We start from the raw sequence: 22,003 nt of genomic DNA on the forward strand, positions 1-22,003 counted from the left end.
TGTGTATTAACAGATATTTCATGAAGGTATTTTTTGGTGGAAAGGACAAGGAACGCCTTCTCTTAATAAAATTTAAACTGAAAATTCTTTCTAGAAATTAATGTATTTAGACTTCTGTGATTCTCTACTGGTTCATGCCATATTTTCTTTTAACAGTATGGTATATACAAGAGTTTTTGCTATTATTTTATTTATTGAAAATACTGAAGCACAGTTTTGTTCTTAACAGCAGTTTCTTTCTGACCTGTTACAGTATCTACATTGTTCTAGGTTTTTTTTTTGTTATTTGTTCCCTGAATGAATCAGCTTTTGCACAGAGTTCCAGCTGGCAAGAATACAGCCTTGACAAAAAGTTCAAGCTGTGCATGAGGCAGTTGCATCCCCTATTAGATTCTAGGCTAGATTAATGACTTTAGTGATGCTGAATCCATTTTAGCTCAGACTTACAAAGAAATAAGCAACCACCAGGTTTTTAGGTATTTCTTCAACAAAGTTGTTTTCCCTTGGCATTTAGCAGTGCTTAAATAGGTGTACAGAAGAAATTACAATTAAGAGACTGAACAAAGGTTTTACTGATTGCAGTTGATTTTTCTTGTTTCTTACAGAGAATCAAGCAAGAGTCAAAGAAACTGATTTGTCAGACACTCTTAGTCCAAGCAAGGAAAAAAGCAGTGACGACACTACAGGTAAGTGTTTAATTGAGGTTCCTGTAACATCTAACTAGTTTTAATGAAATGACTTATTCACAAGCATTTTCTAAAAGAGTAGAGAAAGTGTGTATTAGGCAGAGCCAGATAGAAGCTTAGAGCAGTATTGTCTATTTTGCAACTTCATAATCAACTATTGTAAAGTGAGAAGAATGTAGAAGCTTCTCTTTGCTTGAAGAATGTGTGTATGAAAACCATCTGCAGTCTACCTGCTCTCTGAAAGCTGTGGGGTTTGGTTTATTTTTAGATGCCCAGATGGATGACCAAGATCTAAATGAACCTATTGCTAAAGTAGCTCTTCTGAAAGGTAAACAAATCTATTTTTGTAACTCCAGATGCAGAATCTATGTGTGTACATATACATATTTGTCTACCTGGTTTTTATCAAATGTGTATTGAAGTAGAGTGCGGAGATTCAAGTGTTTTAATCATGGCAGTATGGAAGAGTTGCATTTAAATATCGATAATGATTGCTTTGGGTGATGTGATACAAAAGCATGCTTCTGAATGTTAGGATAGAAATAATTTATGCATAAAGGTAGTTTCTGTGCTCACCAACACTGTTTTAGGAATATACATGTTACAATTCAAAGTAGAGTTGAGAAATAGTTTCAGCATACACTTAAGTTAACGCACATAGCTGTGCGGAGGAGTGATTCTCCCATCACTGACATGTTTTAAGCATTACTAAATTTTACAAAATTTACTTTCGCTTCCATCACTGTCAGAAATTTGTTGTTTTGTGCCTAATGAGTTAAAAAGAAAATCTAAAATCTTTGTGGTTGACACAATCAGGATTTGAATTTCCTGTTGTAACTGTATTTAGAATGATTGTTGAACATTAGCTTGGAGCTTCATAGCTATAAAATTAAATCTTTTACTGCTCTTTGCACTGAAGGCATGTGCTGAAAACTTGGTGAGCAAGCTAATATTTACATATCGATTAGCTGAAAAAATTTTGGGATATTAATTAGTTGTTACATTTAGCATACTGAAAATTAGTTTTATGGTTTTTGTACAATTAGACATTTGATAAGATCTGTAAAATGATTCTTACATTTGAATCACCAGTAAAAAGAATTTCATAGTTCTTCATGGTTCAGAAAGACTGTAAACCACAATGAAACTTAGGAGACCTTTAAAAGAGCTTTTTTTCCGTAATTGTTTTCATTTTGTCTAATTTTATGACAGAAGGACTTCAAAAAATTGTATCTATTATACATGTTTCCAAACAGCAAAGCTAAAAATGAGTTTGATATTTTCCAGTGGATATCAATTCAGTAGTTCAGTTAAAGCAGGTTAAAAAAGAAGTGTTTGAGATACTCAGCATGTTCCATTTGGCTTTTGCGCTCATGTCTGCAATTAATAAAAAGTATATTCAGTGACTTCTGATGTTAGAAGGTAGAATCTGCTAATGTTGTTTGTAGTGATTGTGAAAAATTTCAGTTGAAAAGCATGTGAGTATCAGAATGGGGTATGCATTAAGGAGTTTGGTTCCTGTGAGCATTGTTGCATGCACAGAATTCACAGCCAGAACAACCCTTTGTACATAAACAGTACCATAGAGAAACTGATTTCAGCTCACATCAAAATTCAGTTTTGATTTTTATGTTTTTAATATAGTCTCCTAATTGGCTGGATTTCTCAGTTATCTTCTGCAGACACATTCAAAGTAGTCCATGGACCTCTCGGGCTGAAACCCACTAATTCCTGAATTCTCTTTACATGCAAATGAACCCTCCTAACTTCTGTCAGAAAGGTTTGTTTAACAGCCGAAGACCAAGATAAGGCTGCTGCGAGCATGCTGCTTCCTGGGTTAGAGCCGTCTCATGTCACGGCAAGGGGCAGGCATAGTTATACTTTCTCTGTCCAGGGTATATTAAAATGGTAGGGAGGGTTAATTGAACTTTAAAGGACTAAAATCAAGTTTTCTGCAGTAACACAGAAGCAGTCTTTTGCTAATGTGGATATTTTCATTGCTTCGTCTGTCTTTACTCAGTTAAAGATTTAAACTGTAACCATTACTGAACTTTTAAGTGAATTAGTAGAAAAATACCTATTTACATAGACTACTCTGCTATTGAATTGCATATTGCAAGTAACTAAAATAATTGAAATAACTCTTTCTCTTGAGGCTATTTATGGGCATCCCTATTTTGCTCTCATGAAACCATGAAAAAATATCTGTATAATGAATCATTTGCCCTCGTAATTTTTATGAAGGGGCCTATAAACCTGTAGTTCTGTTTGAGGTTTTGTCAGAGGGCTACTTCACATGCCTGACTTTGCCTTAAAAAGGATGGTGTTTGCCACAGAAAGACTTCCAAATGGATAACAAATCCACTGCAGTCTAATAATTAATTAAGGAAGAGTGAAAACATTTCTGATCTGGCAGCTGTTTGGAATGCGGAAATGACTGCTGGAAAAGGCAGCATTCCTTTTTGTTTTGCAAATTCCAACAGTTAAATTAATGGAACAAGAAAATGATGAGACTTTTCATTGCTGTAGTTTCCTCCAAGTGTATTTCTCATCAATAAATTGAGTGCGTTCAGGATTTGTTTCAACTTTCTACGAGCTGCAATCTGGCAAAGAGGGGAAGGGGAAAAGCTGTCACAGATTAGAACTGCCTTTTTTTTTTTTTTTTTTCCTTCCCACGAGGTAAATGACTTTATTAGCCATTAAGAACAGTTCCCTGAATACTTCTATTTAGACAGGCTGTTTGTGACTACTTATTGCAAAGTTACAAACAGGTAAATGTTAAACAGATGGAGAGCAGTAAATGTCACTGGATGGTTAGTCATTATGTTCTTATCAACTTTCTTATATTTTCATAGTAACTACAAGTCTGACCCATGGAATGTAATGTTTTCAGTTGAGGTTTTGCTGAATAGTGGTAGTTTACATGAGAAATTTTGGAAATCAGCAATTGATTTCAAAAGAAATCAAATTTCTTTTGATTCAGAAAGTTTGCGAACCATTGTTTTATGTTGCAATAGCCAGATACTTTATTTGAAATATATGATGCAGTTTACTTTATGTGGATCTTACAAAGCTGAAGAAAACTCAGGGGTTTAATTGTTTATCTGACTTCACCTGAGTACTCTGAAATTAGTCATTGAAATAACTTCAGAAGTCCTGCAAAATTCTCAAAGTGAGCTACTGGGAGACTTGGAGAAATACCAGCCTGCTCATAAAATTGCTTCCACAGGCCAGGCACATACAAATAAGGGATCCGTTAAGACCACAACATATGTATAGTTCTGTATCATCTGTTATCAAAACAAAAGTGTAAAGGCAAGCATCTAGCAGAACTGTTAATATCTTAATGTCTGTAAATACTAGTTTAATCTGAGATCTGTTTTTCTTTTGGTTTTATTGAAATTCTATCTTATAGCTCCTAAAATAGCAAAATACTCCTTCACACACCTTCATGTTCTTTAATCATTAGAAGTGGTCAGTTTTGCCCCAGACTGACCCATGGATTAGACTCCTTTACTTGACCCAGATTGAAGGAGAAGAAATTTTTGTGTGCTTTGGGAACGGTTTATACAGATCACACTATTTTTTTTATTTTTTTTTTTAAACAATTTTAAATCTACCAGTAGAGTTGATGTTAAGGGAAACCTGATTGTGTATTTCTTGTAACGTGGCAAACGATCTGATCACAGATTAAAATTTTCATGAGGTAGAATAAATGAGGGTTTTCAAACTGTTGTTATTTGACTTTTTTTCTTTGCACCTTGTTGTAATTAATGGTAGAATTCCTTAGACTTCTCTGAGAACAGGTAGTCCTGTGCCGAGTACTTCTGGAAATTGCTCCAAGTACTTTTTTTTTTTTTAATTGCAGCTTTTACATTGGTTCTCAGACTAGGTTTTTGTGATGTGAATTTGCTTCTAGACGGAGCTAATTCTAAGCCTGATGATATTTAGTAGTTTTATTATTTATAAATAGAGCAATCCTACTCATTAAGGAATTTTTTTCAAAACTAGGGTTAGCACAAAAATGTTGTTTGGTTTGGACTAAAAGACATTAAAGAAATTTTCAGTCTGGATAAGACTGAAAAGCCGCTATTTTCTCGTGCTCATACTTCTTGGCTTTTGATTTAGAAACATGTCAGGCATATGGAAATTCCCCTGTTGCATTTGAGTGAGTTTTTACCTTGATTGTGCTTTTGCTAAACTGATTATTTTGTCCCATAAGTTGAGTTCCTCATCTCATCTGAAGGAGTATTATCTTTCATGATGCTCGCTTTCACTGATTGGAAAATACCGTCTACCAGAAAGTTCATTTCGGGTGTCTATTGTTGGATTTGGGACAGTGCTTCTTTATCAGGCATGATTTGAGCATAATTTGTCAACTTCCTCATCCATTTCTTCTGAACAGTCTCATTAAGGAGGATTGAAAGTCTAATTGCCCCAAGTCTTTATCCATGAGAAACTAAGAACAAAACACGTTCAGAAAAGAGAACTTTGGATTTGGAACTCTAATAAACTGTAAAAGAAAGTACATGGATGAAATATGTAGTTCTCTTTGTTCTTTCTGCTCCCATAATTTTGTTCTGAAAACGTCTAAAAGTGCATGTCTGCCCTCACCCCTACTCAATCCCACCAATTCATTAGTGTGAGGACAGGAAAAACAAAACCTCTTTTCTTAGCAGGGTACAGTATGAATAATTGGATAATACAGCATGATTGGATAAGCATTTTAATGAATAAAACAGCAAAAAGAAAAGTTACAGTTACTTTAATGGTGGCATATATAGTCAATATGAATGTCAAAAACATGATGACAAACCAAACTATAGCTTGTATTTAATTATTTTTTCTTATTAGTGAAAGGTCCAGACAACCAAAGTAGTTTATCTTTTTGGGGGGGCTATTCTGCGCAGTGTGCCTTTATCTTCAATCTATGGGGTCTGTAGTGGTAGATGTTTGTTAACCAGTAGCTGTGTAACACATCTACCTTTTTGTTCTCCTTCTGCCATGATTCACAGCTGGACTTTTGTCCTTTCCCACCTAACAGGCTTTATATAAAGTTTTAGCCCTCTACCTCTGTAGTTTATTAGTGCTGTTTGTGCCTATTGGAAGATCTGTTTCCGCACAGACACTTCTTAAGGAAAATTTAGCGAATGAGAATTTCCTGGATCCAGTTCCTGGCATTGCAGATGCCTGCAGGGTAGAGCATTGTCTTCCTCTTTGTTATTACATCTATTTTCTAGTGCGTGTCCATTAGAGGACACTGGTATATAGTTACAAATACTTATCTTTCCTCTTTTGAACATCCACAAGACTTCAGCCTTAGAAGTATTTAATTCGTCTGCCACTGCAAGTCATCTCTTAAAAGCCGAAGATGTATTTAATACGCATTTTAGGTAATACAGAACTAGTTGGGAAGAGCAAAAGTTTTTATTTAGAGTTTAAATAACATACATAGATATCTGATCATGTTAAAAAGATACTTAATATTTTAAGAGGTAGTGAAAAAAACAATTTTAAGGGCAAAATTTAGCTTAGTATTCACTAGGCCGCTGCATGAAATAGGGAGGGTGGGCTTTTCTTCATTTACTTAATTTTGTTTTAGAAAATTTCCCTAAATTCTTCCTTTCCTTGTAGTTATGGTCCACAGAGGGAGAGGGGGAAGCTGAGCAGGGTTGACAGGGATGGGCAGGAGCAAACCACTTGGTAGCAACTCTTCGCATAATCTCCTGCAGCTGACTGGCATTAACCAGCCTTAGCGCAAGGCTGGGTCTGCATGTTGCGATACACTGTCTGCCAGGGCTGGTACATGCTGCTAGGAGCAGGAGGATGGAGGGTGGGCTGGGGAGGCAGGGTCATTGCTGATGAGCGTGTGCTGGGAGAGGTTAGAGTAGCTTCCTTTTGTAAGTTACAAACACAGTCAAGGCTTGTCTTATGCTTGATGTTCCTTCATTTTCATCGATACAGGAATCCTTGTCAAGCTGTACAGTGTTCTTAAAAATGCTCTAATTCTTGTTTGGGTTTGTTTGTTTTATACTGCATGTTATAGATGATAAATGTTTTGAAGTTTGCATATGTTTTCCTCCTTGTAAAAGTATATTAATATTTTTGCTAATATTTACTTAATCCAATTTTGAGTTTACTTTAACTAACTTTGGATGATTTGAGTAAAAAGTTGGCAGTTACCACATGACCATGCAAACTAAACTGTTGTACAAATTTATGCTTTAAAGAAAATGTTCTTTTATCAGATGAATTGCAGGGTGCACAATCAGAGACTGAGGCTAAGCAAGAGATTCAGCAACTGCACAAGGAGCTGATTGAAGCCCAAGAGCTAGCTAGGACAAGTAAACAAAAATGCTTTGAACTTCAAGGTGAGACCCAGATCAACTTGGTTGTGTAGGGTATCCATTGAAATTGTATTTATCAGGTAGTCTTACAAGGGGTCCAGTTTTGCTAACTAAACCAATTTTCATAGCATTCATATCTCCTGCACAGAATGTCAGAAACTTTAGCTTTTTTCCCTAAACTCTGTATGCAGTCTGAGCTCTGATTTTTTGTTTCAAGATAAACCGGCATCTTTTCATAGTATTAAATACATACTTGAGCTCCATATATTTTATCCTTATTATATATTCTTGTGCAGATACTCATAAATCTGTTTTTCATTCAGATAATGCACATAATGTATTCAGTGGTAGTTCTTTGTTTAGCTCATCCTGTCAGATATGTAGCTGTATCCTTATCCTCAGCAAATCTGTGAGTTGTTTTTGACAGGAAATATGGTCCAGTTTAATTGCATATTGTTCAGTGTTCCTCATGAGGTATATTTACAGCTTTTTTTTTTCCTCCTCCCACACCAGTTTGCGTTAAGCACACATGGAGTTTTTGGATCAGGCAATGGATTATATTAATTTCAAATTAATTGTAATACTACCACAATAATGGAATGATGTCTTAATATTAACTTTTTATTAAACTACTTACCACAGTTACTAGCTTTGATAACTTACTGAAATAATATGATTGTTTTAATCTTTTCAGTTAACGGGAACTTGTGACTAAAATTAATTACACAGCTGAAATACTTCTTACTAAAAAACTTTTGGACACGTTTTTCACTTTCATTTATAGCACTATTGGAAGAAGAGAGAAAAGCCTATCGAGTGCAAGTTGAAGAATCTAACAAGCAAATAAATGTTCTGCAAGGTAGGTGTGTATTTTTTTCACCGCGTTCCTTAGGGAAAATGTATAGCTTTGGCTGTTTCCATGGCATCATAAGCATTAATAAAGGAAAATGTTAATTGAGTGTATGTTTTATATTTGATTTCTTTCACCATATCTTTGAATTTTATTGTGCAGCATTTCCTATCAATTCCTATGGTTCTAATAATAACTTAGAAAATGCAAAATGTAATCAGTAACAGATAATTCTTCTCCTTCCTCTCTCTTCAGTCTTTCTCAGCTTTGAGTGGTCCAGGGATTCGTACTGTGACTATTTTATCTTCAGAGCACTCAGAAGGTTTAGTCTTTTTTGTGCTTCACTTCATTGGTAGGATCCTCTTAAAGATGTTTTTAATACAGATCTACATCCAGCCTCAGAGCATGCAGTAATATTTGTGAGACACTGTCAGTGCTTTTTGAAAAAACAGGTGACCAATCATGCTTCTTTCAGCCCAAAATAATTATAGCAGCATGGAATCCCATGATTTACATAACTTACATAACATACATTCTGTATCACCTTAACTGGTCAGCCTGTGCATGTGATTGAGCCCATTTGTCAGGAGGCTGTCTAGCCTTAAAAGGAGTAAGGTTTTTATTATGACTTCCTTAGAGCAAAATGTGTTACTTTGCACATCTCCTCAGTCGTTGATTGTTATGAGACTTGGAGTTTCATATCTCGAGATCTTTGTCAGCGTATCATTTGGTTTGCACCCAAAAATGGTTGAAATCAAGATAAATTTAGCAAATAACTTTAGCAAATTACAGGGTGGGCAGTAGTTTGTTGTGGAATGTGGTACTTGTCATATACCAGTTATACTGAGAAGCTTATGTAATAGCAGTGTTTTAGATGAACATCAGCAAACAGTATTTACGTTTTCTGCCATTGCTCCTGTAAGAAAGAAGCTTGCATGATACTCATCGTCAAAACAAGAGAGGCAATTTAAATTTGAATCTTATCCTGCTAATACTGAAACTCTCCAAGTAAAAAATGCTGTAGCAAAACTTAGAAATTAGAATTTGTTAGTTATTTCTATGCAGAAAAAAGAAAAAAAAAATCTTTTTTTCTCACTCAAGAAAAAAAAGAAAAAAGAGAGAATCAGAGTAGAAGATTTACAGAACCAAACTTAACTGCAAGATGCCTCTTGTCAGTTCAGTACTGTTCTGTTTCCTGAACCTTTCTCAAGTGAGGTCTTGCTAATGTTTCCTCTGCTTCTCGCCATTGTAGTTCAGTGTTCTGATGTTCATTGTTTTGGGAAGCTCACTGCTTCCCAAATTCTCAGGGTGTGACGCATTTCACAACTTTTCCCAAGTTGTCAGGATGTGAGGATTCTCTCTTGGCAGTGGGGAAAAAAGCCCTGGCAGCTTCTTCCAGTAACATTTCTTAAAGTATTTTCGCAGAATCAATAAAGCCAGTGCTACATGGCTTTGTCATAGAGAAGAGAAGATGCCACAGAAACAACTGAGATCCTGTCTCTACGTGTGAAGTTCTTTAGATGAGCAGATAGGTAAAGGAAGGAACTTCAAGTAACTTGTCATTACTTTTTAAAAGAAAAAGGCAGTGAAACATTCAGTTTAGCTGATGTAATGGCTTACATAAAGGAGAGATGTAATGGAAGTTTTCTTTCAAATTAAATCCAGTGCTTCAGAAACCATTCCAATATTCTTGGTAGTAATTTTCCTGTGTAGGTTATTTCTGCAACTCCACCAAACTTTAGAATTGCTTGTACTTGTTTGGCTTTTCAGTCGTACCATGTTTGTTTTAATGCCTGAACGTTTAAAGGGAGAGTTGTCCATCGACAATGCAGACAGAAGAAGGGAGGCGGGGGGGAAATGTTGTTTGAAATTCTGCCATTGCTAAGAAGGAGGAATTTAGCTTGTCTTGATAAATAAAATAATATCAGGAAGACAAGGTTTGAAAAAATCCTTTGCTTATTAATGAGCACCTGCTGTGTTAGCAAGTCATAATTCTTGGTGTTTTAGAAACATGTGGTTTCCTAGCATATTGGTTTGGTAGGTTCAAGGTTTCTAATGTAAGGATACATGGAAAGGCAGTTGTTAATATGTCCTATGTCGTATTACTGTCATTCTGTTAATGTAAGCCTGTAGAAACTATTTCCAAACAAACGAAGCGGTAGTAAGCATCATTAGAAGATCTTTGAGGTTCCTTCCAACCCAAACCATTCTGTGATGCTGTATTTAGAAATCAATCATGCTGCAGATGTCTTTGTTACAGAACAGACTGTTTCGTCTTAAACAGAATTGCTGTGAAATCTAACATAACTGTTGTCTATAATAGCTCTTATGTATTACAATATATAATAACTATCATTTTTTCCCATACTGTCTTTTTTCTCAAGAATGTGGAACTGGGTAATTTATAGGCTCTTTATCTAATGAGCTAAATGTCTTGCTGAAGCTTGTTTAGTTGCATTTTTCTTCTTCACTGTACATCAACTAACAGCAGAGTTTCTAGACTGTACTCATATATGAATTCTGCCTACATTACTGTATATGTAGCTACTGAGCTATAATTGTGATGAAAGTGCAAGTCTCTCTTGAGCAGCTTTTATACTGTATCAGTTTACAACAAGAGTCGCTGACATTCTCCATGTCATCTTCTGTAATGGATTGAGAGAACAAAAATAAATACAAGTAATCCGTGAAGGTTACTCAGCCGTGGTTATCTTCCCCACACTTTCCCCTGTCCTCATTTTGCCCTTTGCTTCTGAAACATTGAACTTTAAATGTGGAATTCTGACCCTCTGCAGTATCTTAAATTAGGTTTTCAAGTGATGTTAAGAACTTCACACTTTTCTTCTCAGAGCAGTTCTTTGTTAATTTAGTAATTGCTTTTTCCCATGTTAAAAATCAGTTAAATACATGTGAACTCTGATATGTGTTGTTTAAAAAGCAAAACAAAACCACTGAGCAAGTTAAACACTTTGCTTCCATCAGGCAGGGTTTTAACTGTAATGTTATTTCTTTCATCCTCCCTTTCTTCTGCATTGTACTCTTTTATTTCCCAACTGTTTGCATGCATGTTTATGAAAAATAGTTGCACTCAGAGATGTGTTTAGTAATGAAACAGGTTTGAATGGGAGTCATAAGGTTTGCTTCATGCAGAAATTTAAAGCAGCCTAGTGTGTACATGACTGCTGCATATTTACAGTAAGCTGTAAATGCTGCAGGACTTCATTCAGTATTTTTGGTGCATCTGTCCCTTTCAATTAAAAATTCCTCTTGTCCTTTGAAAAATGCTTTTTGCAAGGAATTATTTTTATTTCCTTCACTGCATGTTGAGACTGGAGTACAAATTAGACTCTGTGCCTCAAATATTTATAGACATCACAGGCTAATTGCTGAACAGGCAAACATTTCCAATGTAGCTTTGCAGGCGTTTGGCTTGTCACAGAAGCTGCCTTGCTTTTCTTCTTGTCCCTGAACCATGCAGCGTCCTTGTGTTCTATCATACTTGTTTTGCTTACAATGAAGTTGGATCTAAATCTTGGTTTCAGATTTTGGAGAGTTGCTATAGTATTGCACACATAGCACAACCCTGTCTAAGACAGCTTTGTCCAGCCATAATTATTGTTTCTTTTGATGCTCTGTAATGCATGACTCCACATACGTGTCTCTTTAAGGGTATGGCATTTGTCAAGAATAATATACTTTTCAATTGCTTTCAGATTCTTTATCCTATTAAACATCAGCAAGTTGAGAAAGGGAGTAATGTGTTTTAGATTTTCTGTAAATACAGTTTTTAAAAATATTAACATGAATGTATGTTTTCCAGCTCAGTTGCGAAGGTTACAAGAAGAAATTGAGAATCTTCGTGAGGAAAAGGAGAATGAAATTTCAAGCACTCGAAATGAACTAGTGAGTGCTCAAAATGAGATTCTGTCACTTCAACAAGTAGCAAAAAAGACAGCATCAGAAAGAGATACAGATATTTCTGCACTGCAAGATGAGCTGCAAACAGTGAGAGCGGAACTTGAACGGTGGCGGAAAGATGCCTCAGATTATGAAAAAGAAATTGTCAGTCTGCAAGCCAGTTTTCAGCTCAGATGCCAGCAGTGTGAGGATCAGCAGAAGGAAGAGGCTACGTGCTTAAAAGGTACTTGTTTAAAGGGGTGTCACAGACCAGTGCTAACAGTAGCATCCTTCTCAATCCGATGTCAGTTACTCAAATCACTTTGTCTCTCTATAGTCATTTACTATGTCTGTATACGCCCACATGTGCATTTATGTATGTTTATCAAGGCTTGTAGTGTAACAAAAGCTGGTTTGTATACTTCATTAAATAGTAATTGTCAATTATGCCTAAATTAGCTTTGTTATCCTTCAATATAAAGAGTGGACCAAGTATAACTCCACTCAGAAACATGGAAAACTTGTACTGTTTGAGGTTGCCACTGATGCTGCCACAGATTTCCAAAAGGACTTGTGTAACTTGTGTATAATTTAAGCCTGTAAATGGGTAGCTTCTCACCTTCTGATTTTTCTAGCAAAGCTTCACTCAAGAAAAATAACTGTATTTTATGGCTTGATAAAACCGTTGATACGATCTCATTTTTAACATAAAAATGTTAAAGCTTTATTCTGGATACACGATGTAGAGATACACAAATATGTTTTGTTGAGCCAGCATAGGGCTTCTTTTAGGCTCATTAAGTTTGTGTTTCACTTTGCGTGTAATGCACCCACATCTGATGAGGACTGGTTGTGAGCCACTACTCCAGGCCTACAGTTTTGGGTCTTGGAGAACCTGCTAAGAGAGATCAAAAGCTCATGCTGAAAAAACTTTGAACATGCTACACAGAAACTGACATCTGTAAAATATGCTTTAAATTCTGAATTGGTCAATCTTTGTGAAGTTGTCAGAGAAGCTTTTTTCCAGTTCAAACTGAGGTCCCTGTCATTGTATTACTAAGACGTATGTAACATTGATTTTTATCTGTTTTGCCAGGGACTGATTTTGTTTCAAAGGTCTCATTTTGACCCTTTAGTTACTGCTTTAAACATTCTGTTCTTTGTAGCAGAGGCAAAGAGCAGTGATTCTTTGTAGAATCACCAAGTGATTCTAGTTGTTTGCTATTTTGAAGACTGGTAAATTATTTTCTTCAAATACACTTTTTTGTCACTGTTTCTAAACATATAACAACTGTTTCTACTAGAGTAGACCTATAAATAGACTATTTTCTATTCCTTGTGCTTTAGAAAAAGTTTGTATTAAAAAAAGCAGCACTACTTTGCTTAATGGCTCACAAACCTCAAAACAGTAGAAGATATTGTAATGTTTTATAGGCACTTGTAAGAGAATTCATGTGCCATGACTGTAATCACGTATATTTGAGATTGATGACTGATACCAGCTTTTCCTCCATTTATTAGCTGGTAATACTTGAAGCAGTCACAAAATAATTTTACTCAATGCAATTAAATTGTATTCATTACAGGTGAACTTGAAAAGTTGAAGGCACAGTGGAGTGCTCTGGAAGCAGAATGTGTTACACTAAGGAAGGAAAATACTTTGCTTTCATCTGAACTTCAGCGGCAAGAGAAGGAGCTTTCTAGGTAAGGGTATAATGGATTTGTGTAGGAGGGATTCATAATAGCTGAAGAAGGGTTTTTTGTTGTTGTTCTTTTCTTCCCAAAAGTGGTTCTAAATTTCTGATGGTGTTTCAATAAATGCATTGAAATTTTATTTATATCATAGTATTGTGCTGAGCACACTTTCATGCCAAATTGTTATACCCAGCTATTTTTTAGTGTTCTGCAAATGCTTCTGTATTACTTATCCCTACTTAAGGTGGGCCGATGCCAACCTTATGAAGTTTAACCAAGCCAAGTGTAAGGTCCTACACCTGGGTCAGGGCAATCCCAGGCACTGCTACAGGTTGGGCGGAGAAGAGATTCAGAGCAGCCCTGCAGAGAAGGACTTGGGGGTGTTGGTTGATGAGAAGCTGAACATGAGCCGGCAGTGTGCGCTTGCAGCCCAGAAAGCCAACCGTATCCTGGGCTGCATCAAAAGAAGCATGACCAGCAGGTCGAAGGAGGTGATCCTGCCCCTTTACTCTGCTGTTGTGAGACCCCACTTGGAGTACTGTGTACAGTTCTGGTGTCCTCAACATAAAAAGGACATGGAGCTGTTGGAGCGAGTCCAGAGGAGGGCCACGAGGGTGATAAGAGGGCTGGAGCACCTCCTGTATGAAAACAGGCTGAGAAAGTTGGGGCTGTTCAGCCTGGAGAAGAGCAGGCTGTGTGGAGACCTCATAGCAGCCTTCCAGTATCTGAAGGGGGTCTATAAGGATGCTGGGGAGGGACTCTTCTTTAGGGACTGTAGTGGTAGGACAAGGGGTAATGGGTTCAAACTTAAACAGAGGAAGTTTAGATTAGATATAAGGAAGAAGTTCTTTACAGTGAGGGTGGTGAAGCACTGGAATGGGTTGCTCAGGGAGGTTGTGGATGCTCCATCCCTGGCAGTGTTCAAGGCCAGGTTGGACAGAGCGTTGGACCACATGGTTTAGTGCAAGGTGTCCCTGCCCATGGCAGGGGGATTGGAACTAGATGATCTTAAGGTCCTTTCCAACCCTTACTATTCTATGATCAGTTGTGTTATATTGTTGTAAGGTAACCTGACTTACTTTGCAGCTTTTAATAAGGACTCGGAAGCACGTGTTGTGGAAATATTTAGATTTAACAGTTGTCCTACTTAAAAGATAACAAACCATGTAGATTTCCTAATCTAAAATTTTCTCAGCATTTACAGTTGGAAAATGATTCTCAGATAGTAGGGTGTCTCATGGAAGCCTGTCACATTATAAACAGTAATGGTGGGCAGAAGGTGTTCTGTGTCATGTTTTGGTTAACAGGGAAAAATACGAATCTTTTTACCACAAGCACCATAATATCTTTCAGAAGGGATTTTAAAGTGCAGGAGTATTTGTGTTTTACTGTATTTCTTTTGCTATTTGTGCACATGACATTGCTAAAGGCTGTCTAAATCTTCTGCCTCAAAGTAACTTCTCTTATCCCTTCATCAGCCATAATTACATTGTTTTTCAGTTTCAGATACTGGAATTCAGTTCACAAAGTAAATATGGGACAGCAACTTTGTTTTATTGTAGATCTGAATTTTACCATCATGCTTAGCTATCTGCTTGATTTGGGGGTTATTTTTTCCTTCTGGCTTCCTCACTGTTGTAAGATCTCATTGAAAAATGGGAATTTCCCACAGTAAAACATTTCTACTGGTGTGCTATTTTACAGGAATCAAACCTTTTTTTGTTCCGTCATGCCCTGATTTCCACTTGTTGCTTTTTGCTTGTTGCTTGGTTGTTGGTGGGGTTTTTTTGTGTTTTGTTTTTTTATTCCTATTTTTTCATATGGAAGGTCACATGAGCAAATACAGGCTTTGCACAATGGAGATATGCAAGATGTCTCCCTTATTTTTCTTTGTCTTGCACAGGCACAAATGAACACCACTCAGTTATTACCCTGAAGTTTGTAATGGCTTATGACTATTACACAATTCTACTAAACACTTCAGGAAGATACTAGCTATTAGCTTATGCAACTGGAGTAAGCAGAAGCGTGTGTGCAAATAAGTGACATACCTCTGACAACCTTGGGCAGACTAATTATGAATTAGCTTCAAAATACTTTTGAGTATATCATAAATATGTGATGATTAACAAAAAGTAAAATAAGAAGCTAAAAATTATGAATGATAAATTATTTAAATTATATGATTAATTATACACACTAAGATGTGCACCTGTATTTAAACGCAAGACTATGGGAGGCAGTGATGATCTTCTACTTCTGTGATTGCTCTAAGCTATTTCCATATTAAATAAAAATAATGTGTGAAGCTTTGGAGGATGAAAAGTGCTTTAAAAAAATCTCTTGTTTGTTTGCATTTAAAACACATGAGGAATCAATTGAATTTTGTTTTTCAGCTCTCAGAAACAGAGTTTAGCGCTAACCAGCGATATAAGTGTTCTTGAAATGTCTCGAAAGGAGCTTGAAAATCAGATGGGATCTTTGAGAGAAAAACATCAACGGGATGCAGCTAGTCTAAAAAGCCAACTCAGTGAAGCTGAGAATCAAGCAAAAGATGTTCAGAAAGAGGTAACATGGAACATTATCTCTGTTTTGAGAGAATATAATGCCCAGTGGCTTTCAATTCAAAGCTAAAAGAAAAGAAGCACCATTTCCAGTAATTAAATCTTTTCATGCTTTTATTTTTTATGGTGGCTAACAATATATAAACTGAAGGTTAAATCTGAGAAGAAAGTTTTCAAATAAAATGACTTGTATGTGTTTGGGGAACTTCCTAAAGTTTACTTCCATGCATTACCTTTGTGAATTTATTTTTAAGCTGTTCAGACAGGTAAACCCTTATTCAGAGTCTTCCTGAACATTGTGGTGTAGAGTTTCATTAGCTGTTATGAGTCAAAATTCAATCTTTTTAGTCAGTGTGTTCTTCCTAGTTAGATTTAAGCTCTTTTATTTGACAACGGGACTACATATTTTTACAAAGGTCTCCTTTCATCTTACTGGATCCCTAGGCTGCTGAAGATCATTAGCAAGTGCATAAGGAAAAGCTGGCATTTTCAGCATATATTTCATCTGCCTAGCCTCTAAAGATTATGTCTGGAAGAAGGTCATAGTCTCCAGCAGTTACTTGTTTTCTCTTAAGAGCATTTTGAGGGAAGTTTTCCCCAGTCACTGCTTTTAGTTTCTTTTGCAGTCCTTTTCTTTGTTTTGTCATTAATTCATCCATGTCACATTCCTTACCATTTTCAGGATTAGAAAAACCCAGTCTTGTTAGTCCCTGGGTCTGTAATCAGACATATTTGTAAGATGCCTAATCTTTTAAATTTGTGGTAAATGCCACTACTGAAAGTCATTGGTCCTGTCCTTACTAATCCCTGTTATGAGGATTAGAAAGCTTGTCATTTATAGAAAAAGTTGGTATGAGTTTGAAAAAGGAGAAGCTGCCCATACTGTAGGAACATGGGACACATTCACCCAGTATAGTTTGTACTTGACCTACACCAAGGATTATGGTATGATAGTTATAAGGCATAATTTTTTTTTTAATGCCTTCCTTATGCTGTGTGTGAAGAGGGTTTGATTTACTTCATAGAGAATGTTGATTTTTGCACCCGTTTGATTGGCATAGATATTTAAGCTACAGCCTAGATTTTAAGACCACTATTTAAACGTAAAGGACTCCTTCTTCCCCTATTCCTTGTTTTGTCTTCATAGTTATTACACTTCTTTCCAATATGATAATGAGTAGTTGTTTGGTATGAGAGATGAATTATGGACTTGCATTTACTTCATATTTGCTTGTATTTAGTAATCCTAGTCCTTCAGTATCAGGGACAAAAATCTTCATTTGAGAAAAAAAGGAAATCTAAACTAGGATTTTTCTACCCTGCTTTTATGAAAAGAGAGTGTGCTGATACAAGGCAAGTTACTCTAGGCAGACGACAGGGAAGGAAGTGTGCTTTAAGTGAATGTAAGCATATGTTGGGTGTCCGGGGGTCCGCAGACTGTTTTCTCTTTGTCTTCAGTATGAAAGAACACAGACTGTGCTCTCAGAGCTAAAGGCGAAGTATGAGATGGCTGAACAAGAAAACCAGTCACTCACAGAAGAGCTCAGACAATGTAAAGAAAACTTGAAGCTGCTACAAGAAAAAGGAAACAACGTAAGTCTGTACAAAATAATGTGGGGAAGTTGGGTTATGACACTGGCACTTCTGTTGATTGAGGGAATATACGAGTGTCACATAGAAAAGGACTGGAAAAAAAAAAGGCTGTGAACCATATGTGCAAAATTCCATTCTGGTACTGTCTGTGCAAATTTGCAGGTCATTACGCTGTTACAACTAAATATGCAAGTTAAATTTACAGATGTGTGACAGTTTTAAATACTGCCGTAGATATCTGCTCTCTTGAAAACAACTGGCTTAAATACTAGTGAACCAGAACTGAGTAAAACTTGTTAATTTTAGAGAATGGTACAGGTAAAAGGTGAGAAATCTGTGTCCCTATGAATTAAGCAATAGTTTTCAACATTCTTTTATTAGTATTTATTACAGTGGGTGTTCCCTCCTTACTCTTGCTCATGCTTCTTAACAGTGGTTATCCCTGACTGGCTCATGTGCTGAACAGTGCAGTTGAACTGTCCTTTCTATTCACTAATGAAAATATTATTTTCTATTGCAATTAATTTAAGAGGTTGTATCATTAGAATTGAGTTTACAGCTAGGAACAACTTATTTTTTTACACTGAGACTTCTGCAATCCTTCAAATGTTAAAGGTTTGGCAGACACATTATAACGTCATAGCCTTATTTTAGATACCTTATTACCATGGGATGGCTGGTTTATTGTCTTCATGTCTGGCATCTATGATCAGTACAGCATGAACAACTCCTGCAGTGGATAGTACAAAACAGGAGGATAATGGATGATCTGTAATAGCCTTTTAGAAAACTGTTTCTCTGACTACAAAGGAAGTTTTACAGGGGCTATCCTCTAAAATCAGCTGGCTGCTAGATGCCCAAAGTTTGTATGAATACTCTTGCCATAGCCAATTACCAAATGTAAACCTCTAACATACTAGAGCTGTCAAGGATTTAAAGAATGCAAAGCCTTTCTCACGTCTTCAGCCATCTCTTTAGGAATACGATGTTTGAATTCTCTTGGAACCTGCTTCCTGCTTAGAATTCTTCTGCAGTGCTCACATAATATTGGGTCACTAAAGTAGGCAGAAGTCAAAAACAACCAACCAAAACCGCACCCATTTTAATAGGAGGGATCACACTGAGTAAACAATTGTGAATGTGAGATTTCCTGCTATATTAAAAACATTAACCTTAGTATTAAAATGGTCAATGGAAAAAGGTGGGTAGTAAAGGGAAAAAATACTGTGAAGGGAATTGCAGCATGTGATAAAAGTGGAAGAGCTTAGAAAGTAAGGGAAATTTTAGGAGGAATTCAAGGTGAGTATTTAGGTGAAATCAGGAACCGCAGCAGTTGCCGAATATGTTTCCAGAGGAGGAGTTAGTTATGACAGTTGAAACCTGGAGGTCAGGGCACGATGAAGAGCATCCAGCCATTTAAGAACTTGCAGTACAAGCTTGCTATTCAAGCAAGCATTGCTCACAATCAGTAATGTAAAACATATCTTTATCTTGTGGATTATTTGAAGCATCACTGATACTGAGTTCCAAGGTCAAATTTTTCAAGTACCATTGTCCCCTTATCCTGGAATCATTATCTGCTACCTCATGTCTGAGGACAGTGACTCACAAAGGGACTTCCCACTGTGGGATTTGTTCCGTTTTACAGCTCATCTGTATCTGAGTTTGCATATCTTTGTATTCTAATATAAGATGCATATTTTGGGTGAAGCACCTCGTTAAATGCTCCTCAACAATAAGGAGATTTGTTAAATATTGATAAGTTTGTGAGGGGGAAAATTTAATCGTTTTGAGGCAATTTCATTTGATGTGGTGGATATTTATCGTCTGCTTCATTTGCCAAGATGCCACAGCCATGAATGTGTATAATTAAAAAAACCCAATAATAATAATAGAAAAATCCATAGAATTGTTCAGTGAACTAACAAATGCTAGAAAAGACAAGACTTCTGTGCTCCATTTGGGATATCATTTAAATATTGAGGTTTTATATTTAAGTTTGACTTTTAAATAAAAAAAAATTGCAGTGTTGTGTTCTAAAATGCTTAGCAGTGTGGTGTACTACTTGTGCTTGCATGCTTGTAGTCACTGATTATTTCCTGTTGTGCTTTATGTGACAGATTTATTGATGTGAATGGTTTGAGAACATTAGCTGCTCTGGTTGACTTAAACTTCTGGCACTTTTTTGAACACTGCTGTGATTATTTCTACCAACATGCTTTCTGTGGGAAGGTGGCACTCTGATTTGTGGCACCAATGACACAAAAATAATCCTGCATGAAAATTACTTCAATAGTTACACATAATTTTGCTATTAAATATTTGCCTTGATTAAAACAAATCTGAATGGAATGGCAGAGATTAGAATACCTTCTAAGATTCCTGTGTTTTGAACCATATTAGAGGTTCTATGATAAAGTGACTTCTACAAATTCATGACAGGATGCAATTTTATGTATGAATCACAGGTTTTTAGAAATTCTTCAAACATTAATTTGTTATTTAGTTATTTGAACAAAATCAAGGTGGCTTCAGCACGAAAAAGTTCTTAATATTTGGCATGGTTTGAACTTAACCTCTGTGTGTCTTTGTGTGTGCACGAATACATAGGCTAGGATTCAGAGAAAGCAGATGTCTTCAAGGACAGCTTAAAAAGCATTTAGGTCAATTTTTGCTTTTACTTTCTCATATTAAGGATGGAGGCTGTCCATTCAGAATGTGAAGTAGTTCACAGTTAATTGAATGTCGCTGAGAGAATGTGTAGATGGTTCTAATGAGGCCATAAGCTAAGTGAGCCCTGCAATCTTGCCAGCTGGTGGCTTGGCCCAGCTCCAACATTTGATCAATTTTCAGAATTGCATTTGGTCACAAGGCTGCTGACCTGCCAGAGATGCTGATCTTGGTGGTATCTCTAATCAAGATGTACTTCCCTGCTTTATAGTAACTTAGTGATGATTATACAGTTACGTTACAGTCTCACGGAAATGTCTGAGCTACGGGGTTTGCCTGTGGACATAGTTGTGATTGATTCACTTCTGGAGGAAAAGGATTGTTTTTCCTGGAGGCTGGTGAAGGAAAATGGGAAAGGCTAAGTAGCAAGGAATGAAGTAGCAGCTGAAAAATTCAATATCTGGTGTAAGTCTTTGTACCTTAAGAAATCCAGATGGGATTTCCTATCACTTAGAAAAACTAAAACCACCTAGAAATAAGATATAGGCAAATCAGTTTAAGATTTGTGTTGGTTTTAAGTGCTAAATTCCAAGTTGTGACAAGAGGTTTCTTAGAACATTTTCTGCTTACTTCCTTTATTTTTAAAACATCCCTGTTCATTTGAGTAGAATGGTGTACTAACTTTGTATACCAGATTAGATAATGCTGTATTGTGTTAGATGTCTTTAATACATTTCAATTAAAACAAAACTCACTGACTTATTTTCCCCTCTCTAAATCATCTTTACCTGATTGATTTATAGCACAAAGTGATTTTTAATATCCCTTCCCTTCTTTAGCCTTCCATATTACAACCCGTCCCAGCCGTATTCATCGGCCTAATCCTGGCTTTCCTGTATTGGTGTTACGGCCCATTGTGGTAGCGAAAGGTACAAGCACTACTGTTCAGTCAATGTATGTTTGTCCCTCTCACCTGTTTGTGCCATTTCTGTATAAAATAGTGCATGGTGAAATACACAGGTATTTCTTTACCTGAAGCAAACCCTTCATTTAATATGCCATTCTGTTGATACTGATGAGCGGAGCAATCAACTAATCATTTAACATCTGTGTGATTCCTTTAATTCTAACAATGAATTTCATTCTAACTGGTTCTGAATGTGCTGCTTCTAACTTGGTCTTGGATTGTCTTTAGCAAATGGGCTACCTTTTTCACAATAGTGCTATATGCTAGGGCCTGTAAGAAAACTTAATTGCTTAATTAACTATGAAAAATGAAGAGTTTGCCTCTAATAATAAAAGTGAACAGCTTTGGTTCCTATTTATGGACTAAGAAATTCCTCTCTGGCTCTAAACACTTTATTTTTTTCTCACTATTGCTATGAAGAAGATGGGAAAACAGACAAGATGATAAATAGGTGGTTGGTTTGTATACTGACCTCTCAGCTTGCATTCTCTCTAATGTCTCTCAGTGTGTCCTCAAAATGCTGTTTGTCTTGAAATGTTGTGACAGTCCATTAGAAATGATGTTGTTAGGATTTGCTGCAAACAAACTTTATAGATCTGGTTTTAAACATTCAAAAGCTAAGATAAAGATGTCAGTACTGCATAAACCTGTATCTAGCGATTACTTGGCACAAGCAACGTTTTAAACATCTTAAGCCCTCACATGTTTAATAGCAGATCTCTTTGAGGTGCGTA

At 36.4% G+C, this 22,003-nt stretch overlaps 1 protein-coding gene across 32 annotated transcripts in view; it reads left to right on the top strand.

Moving 5' to 3' along the window:
* Positions 1-22,003, top strand: part of SLMAP (sarcolemma associated protein) — an 86,894-nt gene that overhangs the window by 61,266 nt on the left and 3,625 nt on the right. For 24 of the 32 annotated variants that reach the window (XM_030502314.1, XM_030502322.1, XM_030502319.1 and 21 more), the window contains 8 exons: positions 606-686; positions 955-1,014; positions 6,935-7,057; positions 7,818-7,892; positions 11,704-12,024; positions 13,367-13,484; positions 15,872-16,043; positions 17,498-17,632. In XM_030502314.1, coding sequence (XP_030358174.1) covers positions 606-686; positions 955-1,014; positions 6,935-7,057; positions 7,818-7,892; positions 11,704-12,024; positions 13,367-13,484; positions 15,872-16,043; positions 17,498-17,632 — 1,085 coding nt within the window. Of the gene's footprint in view, positions 1-605; positions 687-954; positions 1,015-6,934; positions 7,058-7,817; positions 7,893-11,703; positions 12,025-13,366; positions 13,485-15,871; positions 16,044-17,497; positions 17,633-21,141; positions 21,232-22,003 lie in introns of all 32 variants that reach the window. The other 8 variants (XM_032920226.1, XM_030502323.1, XM_032920227.1 and 5 more) reach the window with 1 other exon arrangement.

Source organism: Strigops habroptila, chromosome 11 (genome assembly GCF_004027225.2).
Source record: "Strigops habroptila isolate Jane chromosome 11, bStrHab1.2.pri, whole genome shotgun sequence".
NCBI classification, from domain to species: domain Eukaryota; kingdom Metazoa; phylum Chordata; class Aves; order Psittaciformes; family Psittacidae; genus Strigops; species Strigops habroptila.